Source organism: Carassius auratus, chromosome 41, assembly GCF_003368295.1.
Source record: "Carassius auratus strain Wakin chromosome 41, ASM336829v1, whole genome shotgun sequence".
NCBI lineage: Eukaryota > Metazoa > Chordata > Actinopteri > Cypriniformes > Cyprinidae > Carassius > Carassius auratus.
In genome coordinates this window covers 22,933,583-22,958,148 of record NC_039283.1, presented here as the reverse complement: position 1 = coordinate 22,958,148, position 24,566 = coordinate 22,933,583, and the positions used below count along the sequence as shown (strand labels likewise).

Sequence of the window (24,566 nt, the reverse complement as noted above, 5' to 3'; positions counted from 1 at the left end):
TTTATAATCTAGTTTAAAATTTACGTTTTTAGAAATGTGTTTTTTTTTTTCTTTAGATATATTATGAATTATAGGCCTGCACATTTTGGGGGGAGCCACATCACATGACTGACTTATTTCTACAATACGAACTCACTTGGTTTTATCATAAAAACATCTTATCTAAATTATTTTTCAGAGACTTCACAAACACAACCATGACTTTAATTTGTTTTTGTTTAAATATTAATAAACAGTGAAGCAGTTTTGCTAGAATATTGTTTTGATTTGTTTTTCAAAACAAACAAGCAAAAGAAAAATGTGCTAAACTTCTAAAATGTTATCATTTTAATGAGGCTTTTTTTTTTCTCTTCATAATGACATCAGTTGTATCACCCTGACTTTTCTGGCTTTTTGTAAAATATTTCAAAGTGAAGTTTTATGACAGGAATCAAAAACTTGTATTCAGAGAGTGTAAATGCATTTTTTATGTATTTTTTTTTTCAAACATTCATGGATTGAACAATGGAAAGAGCATGATGTCGTTGACCAATATGCCATGATTTTTGCCACTATTTTCCACAGATGTGGAAGAAAGGTCTCATAGCTTTTCCATAACAATCTGGATTGTTCCGCAGACAGCGTTCACAGCAAACACACATGCACTTGGCCTCGCTCTTGACGGTAGTGATCGATAGTACACGCCATGACCCTGCCGTCACAGGGACCAGAGCAGGACACGGCGAGCATTGCTCTCCTTCCCTCAACTCAACCCCCAGGGCCCCTTGGGACAGGGGAAAGAATGCCGGCTATTTAGGGAAAGGGTTTGAGATCCCCTGCATCCGGACAGCGGAGGCCTGAAGAAGCCCTAAAGATTACACTAAACACTCTGTGCATGCACACACACTCAGCGTACGTAAACACATGACTCTATCTGACCCATAAATATATTACCACATGCATTAGCCCATTAGGCTCTCAAGAAGATCTATATGTTAGAGTTACTGCAGCAAAGGTAGGAGGGAGACTTCTTGTGGAGAGAGAGAGGGAGTGAGCGAGCTTTAAGCCTTCTGTGCAAGTGGGCATTGAGTGCTCTCTGCCATTAAAGCTCAAAGTCGATAACATGCACCATTATAACCTCTTTGAATTGCAGAATTTGGTATGAAATAAATGGATGGTCTGCTTTTACAGCTTTCTTTTGTGCTGGAGACATAGAAAGCGATCATTTCTGATGAAATGATAAAAGTTTGCCCTCGCAGGCATGACATTGAGAATGTCATTGGCTTGTGACTCAAACAAAGGACACTTGAAGGAAGTGAGCATGTCAATAATCAGTGTCATACATCATGAAAGTGTCATGTCAGTATCATCCATCATAGGCCTTTTCCCAGAAACCAATGCCTCCTTTTACTATCTAATTATCCTGTAAATATTGAATCTTATCAAATCTTTTTTTCTGAAATAACACTGTTTAAGAGAAAGTTCAGGGGGAGGCAACATCACTTTCCCCTCGCTTTTAGTCTCATTAGATCCTAAATCATGGCATGAATGTGTAGGAGTACCTGCAAGAAAGAGGCTAAAAGTGATGTGATGAGGCAATGCCTCTTTAGCACTATTGGCTGTGAATGGGATAAATCCCGCCTGTTATGTTCGCAACTGCTCCATTAATTGGCCTGAACGGGTCAAACTGGTGGAAATAGAAGGACTTATTGACCCTTCACTCCACAACTGTTGGCCATTTTCTCAGACAAGCTTTTGCTCTTTGTTCCATGTATGTTTATGGAGAGGCTATGTGTTTGGATAATAATTTTATGGACATTATCCAAATCTAGAACACCATATTGTCGCTGGGTCTCTTATAATATAGTTACACAAGGTACCCTTGTGTATAGATGTTTTTTTTTTTTTTTTTTTTTCAAATCTTTAATTAATCTTTAGAAGTGCTTGTGGATTTGGCCCTCATTCCCAAATGAGTTTATAACATCAGCAAGAACAACTAAATTTGCTCTCAAGTAAATTAATGTTACTTCTCTGCAGCTTTTAATCAGGTTACAGCGTAATTTTAAAAGATTCTTTAGAGAACAAAGGCAGATAAAATGCTTTAGCTTTTCCATAATTCTGTATGCCCCATGTAAGAATAATATCAAATGAGAACATTTACTGAATCTCAAGTTAAATCCTTTTTTGGAAATAATTGTGTAAAGTTTGTCTGAGTTAGCAATAGTAACCAAGGGGAGCAGAGAATGGGTCAGTGTTGATATGGCCATATTTGTTCACAGCCAGAATGTTTATAAAAAAAAGAAAAAAAAAGAAAAGAAAAGTAAATTTTTGGTAAAATTAAAGTTGAACTTTGACATTTGAGTCATCTGAAAAGTTGAAATGCTGTGGCTCTCTGGTGCTTTCAGAATTTTGTTTGTTTTCACATCACAGCAACTGATCAACCAATAGCGTGTGTTTGGGGGCGGGATTAGCCATTTAATGTCAGACATATATAGTGTTAGGGAAACCTGTTCGAAAACATGCATTATATTTGAAGATAAGCTATCTAAAATGAATAATGATGTTCACTTGCCTCCCACATACTTTATTACTCACATCTTTCACGTTTGACCCTTTGAGAAACTACAAAGCGGAAAGGGCCACACACAGACTAAACAGGTACCAGAGCACCGGTCTTTACCTTTTATAATTCTTTCTGTCAGCAGGAATGTAAGGACAAATAAGCTGGCTTTAATTTAGAAGAAACACACTGCTCCAGACACCTAACCACACTCCAGCTTGTTAACGTCAGGCCCACGCACCATTAATGTCATGAACGAGTTACACAAACATTCGCCCAGACAGCACTAACAACATCTTCCTCACCAGCCTCTCTCACGACAGCACAGCAAGCAAAGGTTCACACTCAGTTTGCAATCAAACTTACCCGCCTACGCAACATATGACAATCTGCGCCTCATCCCGCACAGAATCAGCTCACATCTGTGGATCCCCTGTGATGACACTAAAGGATTATTCACCACAATTGTTCGACCTCTCGAGTATTTGCAACGCATGAATAACCATCACCACCTCCTTGTTATGCAGATACATGCTAATTTCTCTTCAATGTATTCAAAATGCACCCCGCCTATTTCTTCACTGAGGTCAAGTTTTAACTAAGTTGGCATATACAGTATGGGAAAAGCGAATGCAGAGGGGCTCAGGTTTTAATTGTCCGTTTTTGTGTCTTGTTTTTTTTTCCCAGAGAGGTGGAAAACTTCAAATAAAGTTTGCATTGATTTAATCGCAACTGGAATTGAGACCAAATTCTGAGTTAATTTGTAGACTACATTAGCAGATGTCTCTCTATTTGAATACTTCTTCCTTCATGACCCGCGAAATCCCCGGCCCCTCAGGGGCAAGCGCAGCACATTCAAATACGAGGAAACAATCAGAGTGTGCTTATTTGCATATGAACGGGAGATGGAAGCTTGCAAATCCGCGGCAGCCCATTTTAATCGGAGAATGACTTCCTCTTGTATTGTTACGAGAAACAGTCTGATAGCATTCTCTCCCCTCGTCTCCCAATCTTCCTGCCGAAATTAACATCCGAATGTGCTGCTCGCTTCAGACCAGACCGCTCGGAGAGCCGTGCAGGCAGCAGCAGTCCACCAACCTCTGTTGCCCCAGCAACAAAGTGGAGGACATGGTGAGGTCCTATCAATCAATTAGAAATGTCTCTGTTCACCAGAAGCATTGAGCCACTGGGTCATGATTTCTCCACAGTCTGTCAAATTAATTACGGCCCTTGCCAGAGTGGGATCGCTGTTCAAAAATGTTATTTTTAAAGTCTGTCACCTCAGTCAGCAGGTTATTTTTTTTTAATGTATTTTTGTAGACCAATATTCTACATAGCCTTTATGCTAATTGCTGCACCAATACAATTAAGTTTAAAAAATGCATTAGTGTTCAAATTAAAAATTGAGGAAAATTTGAGGAAGTCAATTAGTCTTTTTTAGTCAAGAGTCGTACACAATTCATTTAGCTCGAGAAGAGCTCATTTCCTTTGCCTTCGTTAAAATTCCTTCGTCAGGTTTGTTTTTGCAGCAGGGCTTCCAAGGACTCCGGACTCGACCCATTCCTGTCTCCAAACTCCTCTTTTTTTTCATTCCCAGATTCTGTCTGAGGACCAGCCACTGTTAATTAACATCACATGACAGCTGGGTGGGTTTGGGGGTCACATCCATGTTTCAGTGATTTAATGAAGGCGAGCTAAATGAAATAATTTCTTTATTCAGCACTGAGAGTGGCGTGCACATGGTAAAGTATCAGGCTAAAGGTTCTGCTCCTGGAAATTTCCACTGGATGGGATTCATTCAACAAAGCAAACAAATATTTTGGATTTCTTGGTCTTTCTCTACAGTTGCTGTACCAGAGCGCGCGCACACACACACACACATACACACACACACACACACACATAGATGATAAAGAGTCTTACATGCCGCATGTCCTTGTGCCTCCCTCCACATTGAGTCATCAGCTCTGCACTCCATTAATCACACATCATCAAATGTTATCACATCATGTTAGTAAGTGTGTGTATGTGTGTTTGCGTCTGTGTGTGGTCTCCAAATTCCATCTATATGTTGAGGCCTCCATATAGCCTTGCATTTCCATGCTCTTTCAGACGTAAATACATAAATAAATGATAAAAAAGCACAGATCCATGTCTCAATGTCACGCTCTCTGGGTGTTACAGAAACCTCAGCTAAGCTCAATGGTGACATTGAGATGGAGAGAGATAGCCAGTCTGTGGCCAGAGTATATTCCTTCAAATGGTCACTGAATACGAGTGACATTGAAGCAGCCATTAATCAATTTTCATACCTAGTCCTTTATCAGTCCACTAAACGCTGGAGCCTGATTTGATCGATAACAGAGGAAGAGGGGAACAAAACAGATGCTGGCCGTGCAGATGATGATCAAGACATACTCTGTGCTAGTAATGATTTAAAAGCCATATCAAATTGCCATGAAACCTTTTTTCCCCTTCCTTATATTGAAGAGGATGAGAGATCCTTTAGGCTAGACGGTATACAACCATTTTCTGTTGAAATTCGATGCACCAAATATGGACAGTGTGTCATTTTTCTCAATGCAAAAATTCCAGCTTAAAATGCAAATACAAATAAGCAATTACTTTTAATTGCTTATAGTGCAATATTTGCATGTTACAGTAAATATATATGTACATTCAATGCATTAATATGTATTTAATTCAACATAAGTATTAAATAAAAAAATTACATTTATACTATTTTTGTATTAAATATACGCATGCATATTTTATATACATTTAATTACAAATAAAATCTATTTTTATAAATTAAATATATATACATATGAATATTTATTGACAAATGCTACCTGTAAAAGAAATTCCTAATACATGGCTTTCAAACATCCATCACTTCAAAAAGATGTTTTGTTTTTTTGCAGTTACAGCATTTACCAGCAGAGGCTTACATGGTCATGCTAACCAGCCAAATCTTGACCCCACTGGTTTGAGCATTCCGACCAGCCTGACACCCGTTGGGATGACCAGTGGCAGTGTTTTGAAAACAGTCATTATTTTTGCTATATTAATAATTACATTAGATGATTTCAGATTTGAAACATGGCTACATTATAGTCCAGCATCATAGATGTGTGCATATCCTGCGGCTGTGTGACACATGTAGTGTTGTGTGGGCGTGTGGGCGCTGTTTGGTGGAGCTGACGGGAGATCCACAAGGGTGCTTCTGTGTCAGAGCACACACTCAAGAACGTGGCTGTGGTCCATGCGTAGGACATGAGCAAGCTAAGATGATCTGTTAGCCCATGTGGAGTCCACACACTGAACACATGTACAACGGATGCATAATATAAAGTGAACAGGATGTCACATTAGAATATATCATTTACGCTGTTATTAGATTGCAGAATGAAAATTATTAGCTGCACCTCCACCTTCCTGTCTGAGTAAATAATGACAGATTTTTTTTTTTTTTCTTCCTTGACTGCTTGTGTTTTTTCAGTCTATGAACACAGTCTGAGGTGGGATGGACAGTATTCTCTCTGTCTTTTAATTCCATGTTGTTTGTCCACCCACTCAATCAAATTATCTGTTGAGATATTTGTGTTTGCCGGACATAGTGTGATCATTCATTACAAATAATCAGGGTTGAGTCTCGGTGTAATGTCAGTGTGGCCTGTCTGCTTTAAACGCTTGATGGAAAAGTCTGAGAGTGAAGGGAATAGAATGACACACAAAAAAGAAAAATCCAATTATTTGTGCATAATAACAATCGTGCGGTATACGCAGGCAATTGCCAGCACATACTAACCGGCCCTCGCTGTCTCTCCTACTGTCTAAGTGCCAATTGTGGTACAGGCGTCTTGAGCAAGGCGTCTTTCCGCTAGACCCATTAGAAGTTGTGCCGTGCGTGATAGTGCTGTTTAGTCGAACACTGCACCATAAGAGCTCGAGTGCACCAGCTCGCAGTACAAACACACACACACATACACACTTACGTGCGTGCGCTGATCAGGTTACCAAAGTAGATGGCATGCTGTTCCCTTGCAACATCATTAAAGCAAGGGTGGGGATTTTCCTACAGCTCTGCGTGTCTAGCACAATGCAGTCGTATCACTGTCCTCTTCTGGAATGCAGCGGTGTTACCTAAGAAAGGCCTGCGTGCATCGAGAAGGCAGGATGGAGACAGGGAGGGATGCATAAATGATTCGGAATGGTGACCGAGTGAAAGAAAGAGAGATAAAGGACCCAAAAAGGACACAAGGGGGTAGAGAGAGAGTACATCAGAGGTAGGCCCCTGTGAAGTACCTCTTGTTATTAATAATTGATTCTTTCAAAAGACTGTGCAGATTAATTGGTGGTAAGGGGTGATCCTGGCACACACACACCTCTGGGAGTCTCTCTGCAGCTGGTTTCCAGTAACGCAGGCTCAACATGAGGTCGAGAGAGCGGCGCTCCACTCAAGAGAGAGAGAGAGAGAGAGAGAATGAATTTGAAATTTAAACCTACCTAGAATAACTTGAGCTGTGTCTGCAGTCTGCAAGGAATTCACTCCAAAGCACTGGAAAGTATACACCTTTGCATGTCAGACAGTTCTCATACTGTTGTACCTGAACCAGAGGCCACAACCCGCACCATTTGCTTTGATGACTGCATTTAATTTTATAAACCATAAAATCTGGATAGTTCATAGAACCACACAACAAAATTGTATTCTTAATAAACTATTTTCAGTTAAAATATCTTTAAAATACTTTAAATAAAATGAATATACTTTAGGGGCAAAGCTGCATAAGATATAAAGGGCCCTATCATACACCCAGCGCAATGCGACGCAAGGCGCAGCGTAAGTGTATTTGCTAGTTTCAGTCTGGCGCCATTCGCATTTTCCCATCCAGCACCACATCGTTTAATTAGAAAATGCATTTCCGCCCATGGGCTTACCGGTTTAAAAAAAAGGTGTGACTGTGTGTAAAAAATAGACTGGTCAAATAGACAACTCAAACCTGGTCTAAAGTCTAAAGTCAATGGCGCAATATTTTTTTGTTATTTAAAGAGTGCGTTGGTAGAAATTGCGCCTCTGGGCGGGTTCACAGTGCGCCTTGACTTTGCTTATTACACACAGGGATGTGCATCACACAAATATTCCACAATGTAAATAGCAATCCGCCATGGAGCGAGCGCATCTCGCTCTTAAAGTTAATGGGAGTTGACACTGATTGGTTTCTTGAACGTTAACGCCCCTTGCTTATTAAGAGAATAGGGACAACCCATTGCAAAAATGCACCTTGGTGCACGGACCATTTTTCAGTCGTTAAAATAGCAAAAGAAAAAGTGTGCTTTACACTTTGGGTTTATATCATTAAAATAGGGCCCGAAGTCTTGCTTTACAAGAGTGTATCTTCAAATTATGCATATTTAGTGTATTTTGTCTCACTTCACTGAATGGTTTAAATTATAAACAAGAAAAAAAAATCATTCAATACACCAAGACAAATAGTGACATAAAAAAATATATAGACTGCTGGTGTTTTTTTTTTTTTTTTTTAGGATTTTGGGTCCTAACAGAACTAACTAATGAACTAATCACAGCATGAAGATTCTTCAAGCATTCTTCACATGTGAACAACAATAGCACAGTTTGGAACAAAATGGGTTTTCATTTTTAGGTGCCCTGTTTCTTTAAGACTGGAATTTTTTATGCGATAATTATTCTCATTAACATTTGATACAAAAAGCTGCAGCCCCACAAAATCTGAAATCTGTTCAGTACAGTGTGCCGTCCATGATCTGACCTTCTCCACATATTAGATTAATTCCTAAGTCAATGTTCAACACAAACCAGTGCTACAGTGGAAACAGTGAGGTATTACTATTTACAACAGACACCCACAGTATACTCAAAAAGGAACACACTCTTGACAAAGTCCAGAACCAATTTGACCAGATAACATCTGTGGGGACCAGAGGAAGCTTTTCCTTTTGTGCAAAAACCAGAGCTGCCGCCTGTGAGAACTCTCGGCTTTGAAGATTCTCTGTCCTATTACACTAAAACCCGCTCTGGAGACTAGATTTGCCTCGGGTAACACAGGTTCTTTTCTGTAAACAACAGAAGCACAGCGTCCTCCATTAGGTCCTTTAATAAAATTCTCTAAAAAAAAAAAAAAAAAAAAAAAAAAGAAGAAGATCCTTTGGCAAAATTTAAATAAACTGAATTGCTTGAAAAGCTAAAAGGCAGTGAAAAAAAAAAAAAAAAAAAAGATTGGCAGTGTGTGCTACGAGATGACAGACTATCAAGCCGGTATGACAGAGAATCAAGTCAAACAGCACATCAGTGCGGTTTGAAAAGTTTAAAACCTGACTGAAAGCTGTATGAAATCTGAAGTGTGGCCCCGAACAGACCTAATTGCTCTAATTTGTGTGCAAACAGCACCTTTGGTGGCTATGAAAGGACATAATCAATATTGAAGATACAGATATGGAAATACCCTCTCTCTGTCTGTGTGTGTGTGTGTGTGTGTGTTTGCTTATCTTTTCATCTCTGCTCTAGCTCTCATGTGCCTTTGTGTTGTCGGCCATGATAATCTGTAGATCTGGATTTGCCCACCCTGCTGAATTATGCAAACCTAGCTCAGTTCAAGTTTGAGGAGTTTAGGGGACGAACTGTGCTGGCAGTGGGAGATAGAGAGCTTGTGGCCTTCCTTTTAAAGTAAAGAGTAGAGCTTATGTTATATCCCTCTGTTTTATTCTTTCTTTGATAAATCTGTCACTGTCTACCTGTCTGTCTGCCTATATATTTCTCTGTCTTTCTGTCTGCTTGTCTATACCATGGTTTTCTTGACGAATAGCATGAATTGTATACTGTGATATTCTTTGAAGTTTAATGCAGTAGTACACCTTTAGAAAAATGGTAAAAAAAAGCTGTCACTGGGGTGGTATGAACACTTTAGGTACTAATATGTACCTAAAAATATGGACTCTTTAGGTACAAAAGTGTGCCTTTTGAAAATGGTATTTCTGGTATTTTATACAGGCAATCCTGGCAACAGCTGGTATACTGTGTTTTAAAGGAATAGTTCACCTTTAAGTGAAATCTGTCATTTATTCAACATTAAATTTGTCATGAAGACATACGGTACAATAGCTTGATGTAATGAATACCCCAAATTTGAGCCATTATTGAAGCCAGTATGATGTTAACCATTGGAACCGGATCACTGAGTTGGTGAGTTGAACTTGACAACCAGATCAGTCCGATTCACACACAAATCATTCAGACAAGGTTAGTGAACTGGCTCAACTGATTCGAATCCAGAAATAACAAACCCAGTCATACTAATGATTCTTGATCTTTTTTTAAATCTGAATGACTTGATCAGTTTCACTGTGTCTTTGTGAATTTTTTTTTTTTTTTTTATCTGAATCAATTTGCCTATTTGCAATTTACCTATATTACAGTATGAACCTCACACAAAGGTGTCATATAGATTATATTTATTGATGCTTATTTATCAGTATCAAACTTGGCAGCTCATGTACTGGTTCACTTTGACCCAGGCAGGGTATTTAGAAATTCAACTTTTCAGTTCCACTACAGAAAGAAAGTCGTTCAGGTTTAGAATGACACAAAGGTGAATAAATGTCAGAATTACTTTAAATGTTGATATTGTACATATGTCTCCATTATCAGACCTGTTCATTCCTGCTCTGTGTAATGCCAAGGTTGAGCTGCAGTCACTGGCCTTCTGTGAATTCCTCCAGCAGACCATCTGCATGGTTTGAGAGTGTTGTGCATCTGGGAGGAGAGGCCAGTAAGTGAGCAGGCCATTAAACTCTGTGAGTGTGTGTGTGTGTGTGTGCATGAGAGAGAGAGATATGAGATACTGCTCTTAGACAGTGATAGGCTCATTAGTAGGCCTAGGATGTACTGCATTCAAGTGTGTGAGTGTGTGTGTGTGTGTTTTCATGCACATTTGCAGTCTAATTAGCATTGGAGAGTTAGAGTCACTGTGTACCAAGACTTTCTCCGACCTCTCATTCTGACCTGCCTGCCGGCGTCCGCAAGTTCAAACCGAACCCCACAAACACACAGTCATTCAAAGAGACACACAAACACCCACACACCCAGACAAAGAGAGAAAGACATCCCTTCATGAATGTCAATACACTCTCTAATTGGCTTGTACGGGTATCCTTGTTTTCTTTAAACAAATGTTGGTCATTAAGGCCTGAGTGAGATGATTAGTGTGAAGTTGGTGTGTGGTGCACAGATACACACGTCCTCTTCTGGAATGTGTCCGCACTGCCATTAGCACGCCGTCCCTGACATGCCCCGTGTCCTCTCTCCTCTCACACCTATTTGTCAAGCCATCCCTCTGTTTCTTGCAGAAATAATGACACCCCAATCAGAGACTGTGACTATTGTGTGTCTAACCTTATTTTTTGAAGTGCAAGATGGTTTTTTGACAGAAAAGGAAGCTGATGGAAGTCAGCCAGACTGTAGCGGAATACAGATGCGAGTGTCGGAAAGTTTAAAAGACATTTTAAAGTTTAACATCCTCCCCCCAAAGGCCCTTCTGCTTTCTGGTTTACGCAGTGTGAGATGAAAGCGCTTGTGCTTCTATAAAATACTTTTTTTTATTTGTGCCTTGCACCACTTTAGCCAGCTAAATGCATCTCATCTTGACGACCAGCATTGGGAAATACAATCTCGATGCAGAGGGAAAAGTCTGGGCCAGCATTTCAAATAAAGGCATTCTAGCACAAAAGGACATGAAGGGTAAAACCCTGGGATACTGGGTAGTGTAGGCCCTTCGTGGGCCCACTGTTTTCGAAAGAGAATTATGAAGAGATACACATGCACAGATAAAGCGATTCACACGCACGCTTTAGTTGAGGGTGAGACCTGGCTGCAGCCGAGCGGTGCACAAAGGAGCTTAATCATTCATAAAACAGGAGAGGCTAATCAAATATGCAACACATGAATGCAGCGAACAGCAAAGTGCTCTGGTGCTGCCTAAACTTTTAAAAAGACACATCGAATTACCCACACATAACTATTGTGTGTGTGTGTGTGTGTGTGTAGGCCGATTAGTTTGCTAGGGCTGAAAGGATGAGGTCACATTGTTTGTAGCATCTCTAGGGCGGATCCTGACAGGACTGCATCCTCTACTTCCTGTCTTCTCCACTTCTTTATGCATTTGTCTTGTTCGATCTTTGGCCTTCTCTTTGTGCCTTTTTGCTACTTTACTAAAAGGGACAGTGAGAGAGGAGACAGGAAATGACAAGGAGAAAAAGGATGGCAGTACAGGAAGTAACAATCACAAATGAGATTTCTAATAACATCTCCATTGTTTTCCTGGCAATGCGATTAAATAGACATCAAAAGGAGACTTCCTTCTCAGATGTTTCTTTTGAGAAAAGACTGCAATCTTTTAGCGCTCTCCTCTGGAGTTTTAGAAGAGATCTCAAATATATTTCAAACTGGACTCAAGGATTCAAAATTCTGCAATCAAATGTCAGAGATTAGTTTAGGGTCTTTAAATTGTCCTGAAATTGTTTTAAACTTTTATTCAGGAAGTATTTCAGGCAACAAAGCAATGGTGGCCTTAACTACAGTGTACTTACGTCAAAAAATAAGTATGCTGTAATTGTTGTGTTCATGTTTTCTTGCAAAACTCTGTGCTACTTTTGAGGTGGTATATTGCTAAGGTTAAGGACAGGTTTTGAAGTGAAGTGAAGTGAAGTGACATTCAGCCAAGTATGGTGACCCATACTCAGAATTTGTGCTCTGCATTTAACCCATCCGAAATGCACACACACAGAGCAGTGAACACACACACACGCACACACCCGGAGCAGTGGGCAGCCATTTATGCTGCGGCGCCCGGGAGCAGTTGGGGGTTCGATGCCTTGCTCAAGGACACCTAAGTCGTGGTATTGAAGGTGGAGAGAGAGCTGTTCATGCACTCCCCCCATCCACAATTCTGTCCGGCCCGAGACTAGAAACCACAACCCTTCGATTGGGAGTGCAACCCTTTAACCATTAGGCCACGACTTCCCCTTAACTTCCCCTTGTGGTATGGTTAGGTTTAAATGTGGGCTAAGGGTTCTTCTTCTTTCTTCAGAAGTTAACAGCTGTAATTACATGCAGGTATTTTTTTTTAAATATAAGTACAATGTAAAAACATGTACACATAAAGTGCATTGTCTCAAATGATTAATTAAAATGTTAATAGGCCTACGTAGTAGTTAAATACACCTAATATAAAGTGGGACGATACCACTAATAATAAAATAACAATTTACCAACCCCAAATCATTGGCGTAGCACTATGCTCTCTAGATTTTATACTCCTACAGAATTTTAGGAGAAACATCCTAAAGTTGAAACTTCTATGACAGATATCTGAGAAATTTCCGAAATCATGAAAAAGCAATAATATTTTCCTTTAGGACAGAATCAGGACAAAAATAAGACTCAAACTTCAGTTGCCCAGAGCTTGTGCATTAACCCCTAAGGCATAGCTCTGACCTCTCTGCCCTCCTGTCTCTCATTATGGTTCTCACAGCAGTTTGAGGAAGCATTAGAAGTTGCAATCAAGGGTGTTGTTGTGTGACAGATAGTTCAGCTAATAAGTCCAGGCTGGCTTCTCCACCACCTAGCACCTCTAGCATACATGCACTCAAGTGAACTGAACCATCAAAAACAGAGGCTCCTGCCTTCAAGCTTACCATGACTAACAAGCACAGCTGTTCACCGAACCCACCACAGACCAGCTGAGGATTTTTTAATCACGTACCAACAAATGGATTAATAAGCAAATAGGGTAATCATCACCAGTTTTACAATAGACTTCACCTCAGGTGGACATTTGGATTTTTTAATTTAAATGGGTTGTGAATTAAATTGCATTCAGAATTGAATTGAGATTGTGTTTCAAATTCCATTTCAAATTCCATATCAATTTGATATTAAATTTGAAGGAAGTTCAATAAAAAAATGAACTGACATTTAAACAAAGCCTTGTCTAAAACTCAAAGGTTTTACACATTTTATAAGTATTAGACAGCTAATACATAATTACATTTTTGCAGTGTATACATTTCTAAAAGTTCTTGAAACAACACTGCTTAAAATATATTACAATATAGTTACAATGTATTAAGACCTGTTTTCATATAATGAAATTTTAATTCAAGTGTATTTTGTCTCAATGAGTTGTCAGATTTTTTGGACCTATTTAATTATTTAAATGTTTAATATTTAAATTTAGGATTCTGAAATTTTTATTTATTTTTTACTTGAAAACAAGTCAAATAATTATTACATATTCATTAAGTGCAGTATATAAATGAAGGGAAAAGAAGATCAAATGTGAAATTTTTGGGGGGGATTTTTGTATTGTATAAGCTACTTTATAGTTATAACATTTAAGCACTTAATTTCCCAAAATGCAAATAACTGTTTGTTTCTCTGAATTGAGATTTAATCAATTCCACTTCCTGTAATTCTATTTCAACTTCCTGTGAAGTATGGCCAATTTAATTCAAATTTACCCTCTTAATTTGAAAGGGCACAGATTCATAAATTCAGAATTTTGCACAACCCCAGTATACATTAAAGCTGTGATTCACCTTGGCATTCAGTAGTAAGCCTATGACCTCAGTGGTCACATTTAGCATGATGGGAAGTCTGGAAAAAGGTACGTCACACGTTTGAGTGTCATTACTAGCTCTGTATTTAGCCTTGAGCCTGGGGATATGTTTGGACAAGTCTTTGAGTGTCTGCTGCACAAATTATCCTGATAAAGGCACATGGGGCGAGCAAATTAATTCAACCGAAACCCAACAAAAGCACTGTTTACATAAGCTAATCCCAGGCAGCGCGCTAGCCGCCATGCCAACCCCTCAGCAGTCTCTGCAGGCTGGGGAAACCTTTATTGAATCATCACCCGCTCCCTGGGCACTTTCGAGATCCCAAAGTGTCTTTAACCACCTGGTGGAAGTGAAGGGAGGAACGGGTCCTTTCAGATGACATCTTTACTGTCTTTAGTGATTTTAAATTGAGGCTAAAACAAATGGGCTTTCCCAGAGCAGTCTTTAATGTACCTATTTGGGACCTAATTTTCAGCCAGACTGTGGAGAATTGGATACAGTTATGGTGGGTTAGAATCTCTGTAGCTGTATCTTATTATAGGAAGCTCTTTTGACACTCAAACGGTGTGTGTGGAGTCCTCGCGTGCACTTTTCATGACACGGAAAAAGTTGGTGTGGAAGATGAGGGCGTGAGGGTGGGGTCCATGTAATGAGAAGCACATTCTCAAGGATTTATGAGACTTTTATGACGCCTACTCTGTCCTTGGTTGCTTTCAGGGGGGAATGCTTTCCAATGAGTCTCTAGATGAAAACACATGGGGGGGGGGGGGGGAAAGAAAAGATGACAGGAGCGGCTAAACAGCACTACACTGTGAACGAAGGGCAGGTTGCCACCAACATCCCTCCTCTTTTTCTCGAAATCAAGTGGTTATCGTTTGTGACTGCACAAGCTGTTTCTCTCTGCTCTCTGTGTGAATTCATAGCAAAAGCAGCTTTCTTAACCACAAATTACAATTCGAAGCTCAACCACCAGTTTTATATACATGCACATGCATGCACGACCACTGGTGATGACATCATACGTCATCCTTTACATCCAGATGATTGATCCGTTCCAAAATCCCAAATCAAACACATCCCTGCTCTCCAAGAAAACACGATCTCCTTCCAGAATCCACACCATATTACAGCTGAACACTCAAGCCTTTAACTACAATCTTGTTTTTCTTTATTCTCAAAGATACAACGAGGCAAATCCCAGAAGCGACAGCACCAATGAGGAACTGGATCGGACGCCGACGCTATAACACTGAAGAGTCCCTGTGTTGCCGCAGCCTTCCACAGCTTTGGCTCGTTCCTCCTCGCCCTTTTATCCCTGAACACAGGCTTTACCGAGCACTTACACCAGTGGCCTAAAAGCAAGCTGTGTGTAAAAAAGAAATAACAGGGCCCTTAAAAGGGGAGAATCCATCAGGCTTGGGTTGTTACAAAGTGGTCCTCTATTAAAAATGCAGCAGGGCCATTACCTCAGGACCGGTGCCTTACTCCTCTGGCTTTCTCAAGCCCACAGAAACCAACTAGCTACCTCAGATCGCCCCATTACAGCCTGGACCACACATAAGTCCAAGTCATGGATGAATACTGGAAGTGCTTGCACTTAGTTCCAGATAACGGTGAAAGTGACACACATGCAAAATACTTTATATAACAGTATTGCACCTCGCAGTGTAGTTTATGAATCTATCTCTATCCCACTAAAAAAATATTTTGTTCAATTTACTTAAAGGGATACTCCACCCCAAAATTTTAATTCTGCCTCATGTCATTTTAAACCTGCATGATGTTATTTTAAGGAACACAGAAGAATATATATTGGAAATTCTCAATGAACGTCAATGGCGACCAGTGTGGTTCTGCACACAACTGACTTTCATTGAATGAACAAAAACAGCTGAAGCCTTTTCGAAATATCTTCTTTTGTGAGAATGAGTAAATGATGACTTTTTTGTATCCCTTTAAAATGTGCTAACAGTTCTTGAACATTGCCGCAACTTAATTTCATTAATTTCTATTCACTTGAATCTTACATAAAGTGCAAGTTATGTTAATCCTTTTGTGTTAGAACTACATTAATAATTTCTGCATTAATTGAAACGAGTCTCTTATTTATCTTTCTTTCTCCCATATGTTAGTCCCTACATTTTGTAAATGTATTTAGCATGTGAACATGCCCTATGCTGGCTTCTTTTTTTAAATGTTTTTTTTTTTTCTTTTTCTTTTTTCAGGTAAAATAAAATTAATGTGATCTCATTGAATTAAGTTTCATTTGCTCAGTTGCTATACTTGCAGCTGTTAGTTAGGTTCTCAAAATCTAAATATTTTTTTTAAATCCTTATCACAACTGACTAGAAAGGTAATGCAAAAGGGAAATTAACTGGCTGAAAGAGTCCTACATAAAACATGATAACTCCATTAAGTGTCTGGAGCTATGAATGAAAAGTGTTTTTCCTTATAGTTTGGCGCGCTACGACAGAATGAAATTGAAGTGCATTCTTTTGTTTGTACATTGATGTCTCTCACCAGATCAAATTTTACTGCTATAACTATAATTTGTATCAGAGCTATTGTTCAAGTACTTTAACTCAAAACCATGTGGGTGACAAAGAAAGTTTATTTTTGTACATTCTCATATTGCTTTTGTGTGACTAGATGCGCATGAGAGTTATTACTCTCTGATGCAAGATGTGAAAATCTAGAAAATATTGAACTACTACAAGAAACAGCTCTTTTGTGCACTTTATATTCTTTTCTTTTCATGTTCGTGACTAATGCAGAGCATTTCACCACTGAAACGAGGACAATCTTGGGCATAAAATTCTATCCACCTATGAGGGTATATGCCTGCCAAGTATGTTCCTCTTTTCAGAGTGAACCCCACCCCTCTGAACAGATGGCTGGAGAGAATGCCCAGGACACAGTAGGAGAGGGAGAGAGAAAGAGAGGGAAAGGGAGGGAAGATGAGAGAAAGACAGGGAGGAAAAAAGAAAAACCTTGATGGACTAAAAATATGAATATAGTGAATATTAGACCACATATGATGTAGTTTAACATGCTTTCCAACAAAATTAGGTCATGTGACACTATTTTTGTTCTCAAAAATTACTGACATTCAACATTAAATAGAAACCTCAGAGTGAAAAGACTTTCACAACCTCATAAAATGCAGATTACCTAAATAGATAGATACGACAGACTGTAAGAGTTTCTTCAAACATGAAAAGATTTGTGTAAGGCCCTATGATTTCATGGATGTGGAAAAAGTGGATGGAATTGGGGAATCCAGTCATTAAAAATAGAATTTACCATATAATGTGGAACGTCAGAATTCGGCAAAATTTGGATGAATAAATCAAATAATAATCCTGTAGATTTTATTAAAACTTTATTTACTTCAGCCCGTTGAGTCCCAGTGAATTGCATCATATTGAGAAAAATCCTGGAATGGTTTCCACAAAAACCTTAATTTCTTTGTGACTGAAGAAAGAAAGACATGAACATCTTGGAAAGCATGTTCATGTTCCGTGCATGTTCCATGCATTTTCCAAGCAAATGATCAGGAAATGTTTATTTTGGAAGTGAACTAATCATTTAAGGGGTTAACAGTATGTTTTCTTTCGATTATCACCATTTTATAATAAATTAGTTTAAAATCATAAAACAAATTCAGAAAACTTAAAGCACAACAGAATTTCTGGGGGCAGGGGTTGAGGTGGGGTGGTTAATTGGACAATATTATTGTTAAAAAATTTATTTTTAAAATGTTATGAAATACATTAAATGTTAAAATTTCATTGAACCATTAAAACAGAATCAAGAAAAAAAAGAAAGGTTGGGGGAAACAAAAAGGTTGGGGAAAAAATAGGGCCCTATTTGTGGCTTAGATACACACTCCGATGATAACAGAAAAATGACATACTGAAAAGCATAATTTAGCACTTTAGGCAGATCTGACATCCCCAACTTGATGGTTACAGACAGACACTTACAGCAAGAATTTTACAGTGCAGGCTTTCCCGAAGGAAGTGTTTACATGTATAATTCACACACGCATACAAAGCCTGCACTCTTGTAAGTTCATGTTTCTGCGAATGTCATTATGGATCACTTCCAATAGGAACTCTGAAGAAAAACTCAAATAGCAAAATGCATTAGAGTAAAAACAACAAAATATTAGATTTTTTTAAAAACAGTATTATAGCCTAACAACAATAATGCTATTATAAGTAATGTTATTCTGCTCTCACAGGGAAACGCTGGCCAGGGCAAGTCGGGCTTTATCTTCCAGCGATATCTGATGGACTGAATAACCACACTTTTTAAAATAACAACCAGACAATTATTCAAAATGATAAGCATATTTTAGGTTTAATTTACTTGATTTGTTGCAGTGTATAATTTGTGTGTGAAACTGAGTGTGCTTCTGGATTTTAATCTATCCTTTCACCTTTTTTAATGACAGTATTGGTAATGATACCGATACCGAAAATCAAATTGCCATTGATACCTGAAAATTGCTTGTCCATTAACAAGTTTAATTATTCAGATGAAGGTTGTTTGGGGGGGGGGGGGGTGGGGGGTGAGAGCATTTTCACCAGTGTGGTAAAAATAAAATAGGTGCCGCTAGAGGAAAATGAAGCATCAGGTAATTATCCACAAGCGGAGTAAATATCACAACGTAATAATCCTAAATGACATTGAGAGCAGCAGAAATATAATGAGCCACATATATGCACCATTCCCATAATGCAGCAGCAGGAACGTTGATGGCAATCCGCGTGTCACCTCACTGCAGGGCAGTTAGCGTGCACTCCCACTGAGAGGAGAGGTTTAAACGGCCGACTGGATGTTATTTGTGCTGTACATAAAGCTGACCCCACAGAGTGTAACCGAACACCACACACACATTTGCTCGCATACGCAATCTCATGGCTCAGGATTTGAGTGCTCGCTCTGGTTCTCTTCACTTTTCCCTTCTTTTGAAACATCAATGCACACACACAGTAAAGCTCTGACTTCTAGCCACTGATTGAATGGAAGACGGGGCCCCACTGGCCTCTGTTGACACAATACTAGGGGGGAAATACTTCCCTTAAAATCTATTTTATGTCCCACTGGTGTATGACTGCTGTCAAGGATTCCTGGGCTCACACACTCACATTTATTCATCCACCCATATTCAGTTAAAACCTGCAAGGGGAAAGGGAAGGGGTGGTGTGAAATTAGTACAGTAGATATCAGCATGTGGGGAAAACAGCTACATTGTGAAATTGTGAATCCATTGATTTGGGATGTGTGCCATTTGGAATTAAATTGAGTTAAATTGAGAATGTTTTTTTTTATTTTTATTTGAATATATATTTGAATTATTTGACTGTAAGGAAGTAGAATAAAAATTAATTGAATTTTTTCTTTTTTTACTAGAAAAGCAAAATTTGTCTAGAGAAGGTTTGTAGGCCTTAACAGAAAAGACAAAGTTAGACAGACAGACAGACATATCAGGAAGAAAAGTATACATTTAATTACCATTTTCAATCTGCTCAATTTGTATATTAAATAAATCTTGCTGTAATGCCTGATTGCCTAATTTCATGTTCAGTGATATATATTACCCACATTATAGAACAATGGATGAATTTCCAACCACATTTCATTTTCTTTTGAACCTCCTGCAATGAAAGTAAGTAATTTACATGTAATTGATCCCAGGGTCTTTATAATAATTTAACCGAATTACAGATTTTCGACATTAACAGCTTACTGCCGCATCATAACTTCCCCTGCTTAACATTTGCCTCTCATTGAGCACAGAGCGTTATTGGGGCAGAGAGGGAGAGAGAGCGAGGGCAGTGATTGTGTGTCAGTCACCCCTCTTCCCCTTCATGATTGATTTCCCCCAGAGGAATGCCTCCACTCAGAGAGCACGCTAGAATCAAGATTAATAACAGACCATTTACATCCTCAATCACGTACACACACACACGCAATCGCACTCACACTGACCCGTGCTCACATGAGGTCCCCATCCTTCACAGACGAGACCCTGTAATATCTGAAATCTGAAACGCCATCCCTGTGCCAAAAAACCTCCTCCATCTCCTTTAATAATCTACAAATCAATAATTATTCCCAGACTGGCCCATTTGACCATTACCCATGATGCTCCAGTTTTCATCATAGTGCTCCACTTCAATGAGGACCACCGACATACTTTGCCTTTTTGAATATGCATGCATCCTCTTTGACAGGCCCTATTTAACAAGATGAGTTATTGTTGTGAGGACTTTTGGTTGCGACGAATGAGAAGGACAAAGACATGATGCTCTGAACATGCCCACACATCCCTTGGAGACACTCTGAGAAACTCATTAGACAGCGGAAGTGGGTAAGATCCAATTTGACGTGACCTTGAAGGCAGCTACAAGGAGTGGGGACTGTGTGTCTGTGTATGTGTATTGCTAGTGTCATGTATAGACTAGCGATGAAGGTCATCAATCAAGTTATTTCTACAAGCTCCTCTGATATTTATGGTACCCGGGAAGTGACTTGTGCGATTCACTTAGTATGTCGGCCCCTCAACATAGCATCTCAAGGCCACGACATAAGGACGTCATTACCTCGACAAAATGATCTCGACATATTATCATGTTCTGACGAGTTATTATGTCATGGCCAAGAGATATTAATTTGTGGAAACGTCATATTAACTAGTGGAAACATAATATTATGTTGAGGTAACAACATCCTTATGTCGTGGCCTCGAGATGTTATGTTCAGCGGACTATATCCATTTCTCGTGAGTATGACTTTTTATGATGAGGTAGCAACATATTTTTCTCATGGCCACGAGTTTAATGCGTAAACAAACCTGTGTGACTATAGCAACCTGGGATTATCAGAGATGGATAAAATGATTTTATTAACAATAAACATTTCATTGAATATTTGTAGATATCATTATTAGTATTAGTATTATTATTACATTAACTTATTAGAGCTATATTTTTATAGTTATTGTTATATATGCTTATGTCTCCTTTCAATTTGTGTATCGCTTTACCAGTTAACGTTTTGTATAATTATGCTAGTATTTGCGAGCCTACCATATATTTATCAAATAAACGCCTGACAGTTATGCCAATAAAGTTTTGACTTTATGACTATATTAATGCCCATGTGTGATGATAAATGAGCGTGTTGAGTTTTCATATACAACTTAAACTATGTGAACGATTCATTCCTCAACCTAACACTATAGTATTAATAATTATGGTCTATTAATTAGCCGAAATAAAATGAAATATATGTTACATTTTAACTGCATTCCAGCAAAAATTCCAGTCAGCATAATCAAAGCTTTATTGGCATGTCGAGCATTTACAATAGGCTATTATTTACAAAAGTATTCCATATGTTAAGTAAAGAGATCGAAATGAAGGGAAAAATGAATATAAATGAATATTAAAACATAACATAATAATAGGCTAATAATAATAATAATAATAATAATAATATACAAATATTACGGGTAAAAGACAATCAGTAAATGGACTTACAAGACTGTAGGATGGATAAAAAAAGTTTTCTTGAAGGCCTATTTTATATTATGCACTTTATGCAACATTTATTCATGATGAACTTCTTTTAAATGCTGACTATCGCAAGTAATAAAGTCAGGTAGCCAAAGCCTATGGTAAATATAATAATTTAATAATGTAATAATTTCTATAATAATTAATATAATAATTTCTTTATTCAAAATAAAATATTAATTAATCCATCTCTGATCATCCCAAGTTGCTGTGGTCACACAGGTCTGTTTATGCATTAAACTCATGGCCTCAAGAAAAATATGTTGTTCCCTTAACATAAGAAGTCGCGGTCACGAAATGGATGTCATTCCCTCAACGTAGCATCCCGAGGCCATGACATAAGGTTGTCGTTACCTCGACAAAATAATCTTGTAGCCACGACATATCACATTCCCAAAAGTTATTATATCATAGCCACAACTAAACTAAGTGAACCGAACATGTCACCTCCTGTGCACCGTAGATATTGGCCAATCGCTTACTAAATTCTGGTAGTGTAACACTGGTAAGAAGGAGGGAAAGAGAGAGGTCGTAAACACTTGCTAATGGAGAGTGACTTGGCCACTGCTGTTTATCATGTGTCTTTTGGGAACGCTTGCATATTTGGCTAACGTTGAGCAAGCAACTCCTCCAAAAGAATTTCCATAAATTTTCTTCCCTCACATTCATCTTTTGCACTTTGTAATTTACCCACCCCAAGTTGATCAGGAAAATGAATCTTCACACCCTTTGTTCTGACAGCCATTGTTTTTGATCTGATCCAAAAATATCCCTCTCTCCACTTTCAATCACTCAAACATGTTACACAATTGGCGGCCTATTATGGGGCGCGCCACATAAAAACATTCATAAATCACACAGGGAGGCTGAGATCACCAGTGCCCCCGATAGCATCTCAGCACTATCGATCAGCCCATAGTAATCAATTCTCCACATCCGGGTGGTGTATAGGCTTAGAGAGATGGATGCAATCATTCAAGTCCCCCCACCACAGACTACACAGCTGGGAGGACAGAATCTTGGGCTCATGAGTTTGCGTGTGAAGAGTGTATGCATGCATTCTTGATAAACAGGCACTCTTGCACCTCCAGAGAGCAGCCCATGTCAAATATCGGTCATGTGGTTTGTGTGTCAGAAATCTGTCAGAACTGTGCAAATGCAAGGAAGCGTGTGAGGCAGACAATCAGTACATCACAAAACCAGATAACCAAGGTGCCTTACCTTAGTCTGAAGGTAGTGAGGGTAATAGTAAGTGTACTGGGGGTACATTGGTTGCTGTTCCAAGCGTTTGCCCATGTAGCTGGAATCCTTCTGACTGTGGCTGGATACAGAGACTCGCGTGTGGGATCCAACAACTCAAAAAGCCTCCGCTTGTGGTTCCGCAGCTAGAGGCAAGATCCGTGTAAGGGATGGACCAGAGGAAGGATGGAGAGAGAGAATGAGATGATATGGCACACGGGCAAGTGTATGTGTGCCGTGCCTCTCCGCTTCACACTGTCTTCGGGAGCAGGGAAGGAGGAGGTGATGAAAGGAGAGTAGAGGTACGAGGATGGGATAGCAGCGAAGGTGTAAGAGAAGAAAGAAGCAGCAGCTGCACAGGAGAGAGGAGAGAAGGAAGGAAGGAGCTGAGGGAAGAGGAGGGAGCACTGTGGCAATCACTTCTCCGGAAAACCGGCTTCTAGTCTCCTGCTCATGCCCTGACTTTGATTCTCTCTCTTCGAATCTATCTTGCTCCTTCTTTCTCTCTCTCTTTCTCTCTCTGACTGTTGGTGTAGCGTTTGTTGCCAGAGGAGCTTGTCAGATATCCCAGTCGCACACTTTGTTCCCGTCTGGCGGATGCACAGAGCGGCAATGTAGACAGTCGTCAGATTTGGATCTCTGCACAAACAGCTGATGGGACTCAAACCCTCTGCAGGAAGGACCAGACGTGAGTGGTGAGGTATACGAGGCTCACAGGAAACGGCACAAACTCCAGGCAGACTGCAGTATCCGAAAAGTCCAGGTGCAGCAACAATGTTTTTCCTCTGTGATGTTCTTTCCTTTATTACCCGCCTCCCTCGCCTGCCTGCTTTGTTACGCGCGAGAGTGTGTGTGCGAGAGTGAGTGTGAGTGTGTGTGGCTGTGTGAGAGTGTGTGAGTGTGTGTGTGCGTTGCCGGCTGCTCCACACTGTGAGGAAGATTGAAGGGATCAGATCGGGCAGCGCCGTGTTTCTCCTCCTCCTCAGCCTGGTGGGTGGGGCTAAGGGCTGGCTGCACCACTCCCAGCCAGGGGAGTGTCTTAAGCAGCCTATCTCTGTCCTCATGGGAGAGCTGCTGCCCACTGCACGGCTTCACTAGAAGCTGAAGGGGACAACTTACTCCTACTCTTAAACTCTGGGGGAGGAGACTGAGGACAACTCAGCAAGGAGCCGAGGCCCCCTACTGGTCAACTGAAGACTGTACCTCAGCTGATCTCCTTTTTTTCTGAACATTTTCTCTTCTCTTTTTATCCTCTGAGTGTATTTTTTTTTTACTTCACTTTCTTTAATAAATAAAACATGAATGACTCTAAGATGTTTTTTGCTCTTGCCCGACACATGCTGGTAGCTTTGCATTGGCTGAAACACTGACATACTGACACACTGACATGCATACTAGTACATAAGTACAGTGCAGAAATGGCCATGAATTAGATTATTATGTAAGGCTAAAGCACTGTGGCTTATTCAAAATTAATAAATAAATTAATTAATTAATGGAAGTAAAATGCTGTGCTGGGAAAGAGTGCAGTTTGATAGCAG

General features: G+C 39.5%; 1 protein-coding gene across 1 annotated transcript in view; it reads right to left on the bottom strand.

Moving 5' to 3' along the window:
• The window catches only part of LOC113059310 (RNA-binding motif, single-stranded-interacting protein 3), a 142,724-nt gene extending 118,577 nt beyond the window's left edge, over positions 1–24,147 (bottom strand). The window contains exon 1 of the mRNA XM_026227713.1: positions 23,008–24,147. Coding sequence (XP_026083498.1) covers positions 23,008–23,082 — 75 coding nt within the window. The 5' untranslated portion in view covers positions 23,083–24,147. The remainder of the gene's footprint in view (positions 1–23,007) is intronic.
• Between the last annotated feature and the right edge of the window lie 419 nt (positions 24,148–24,566).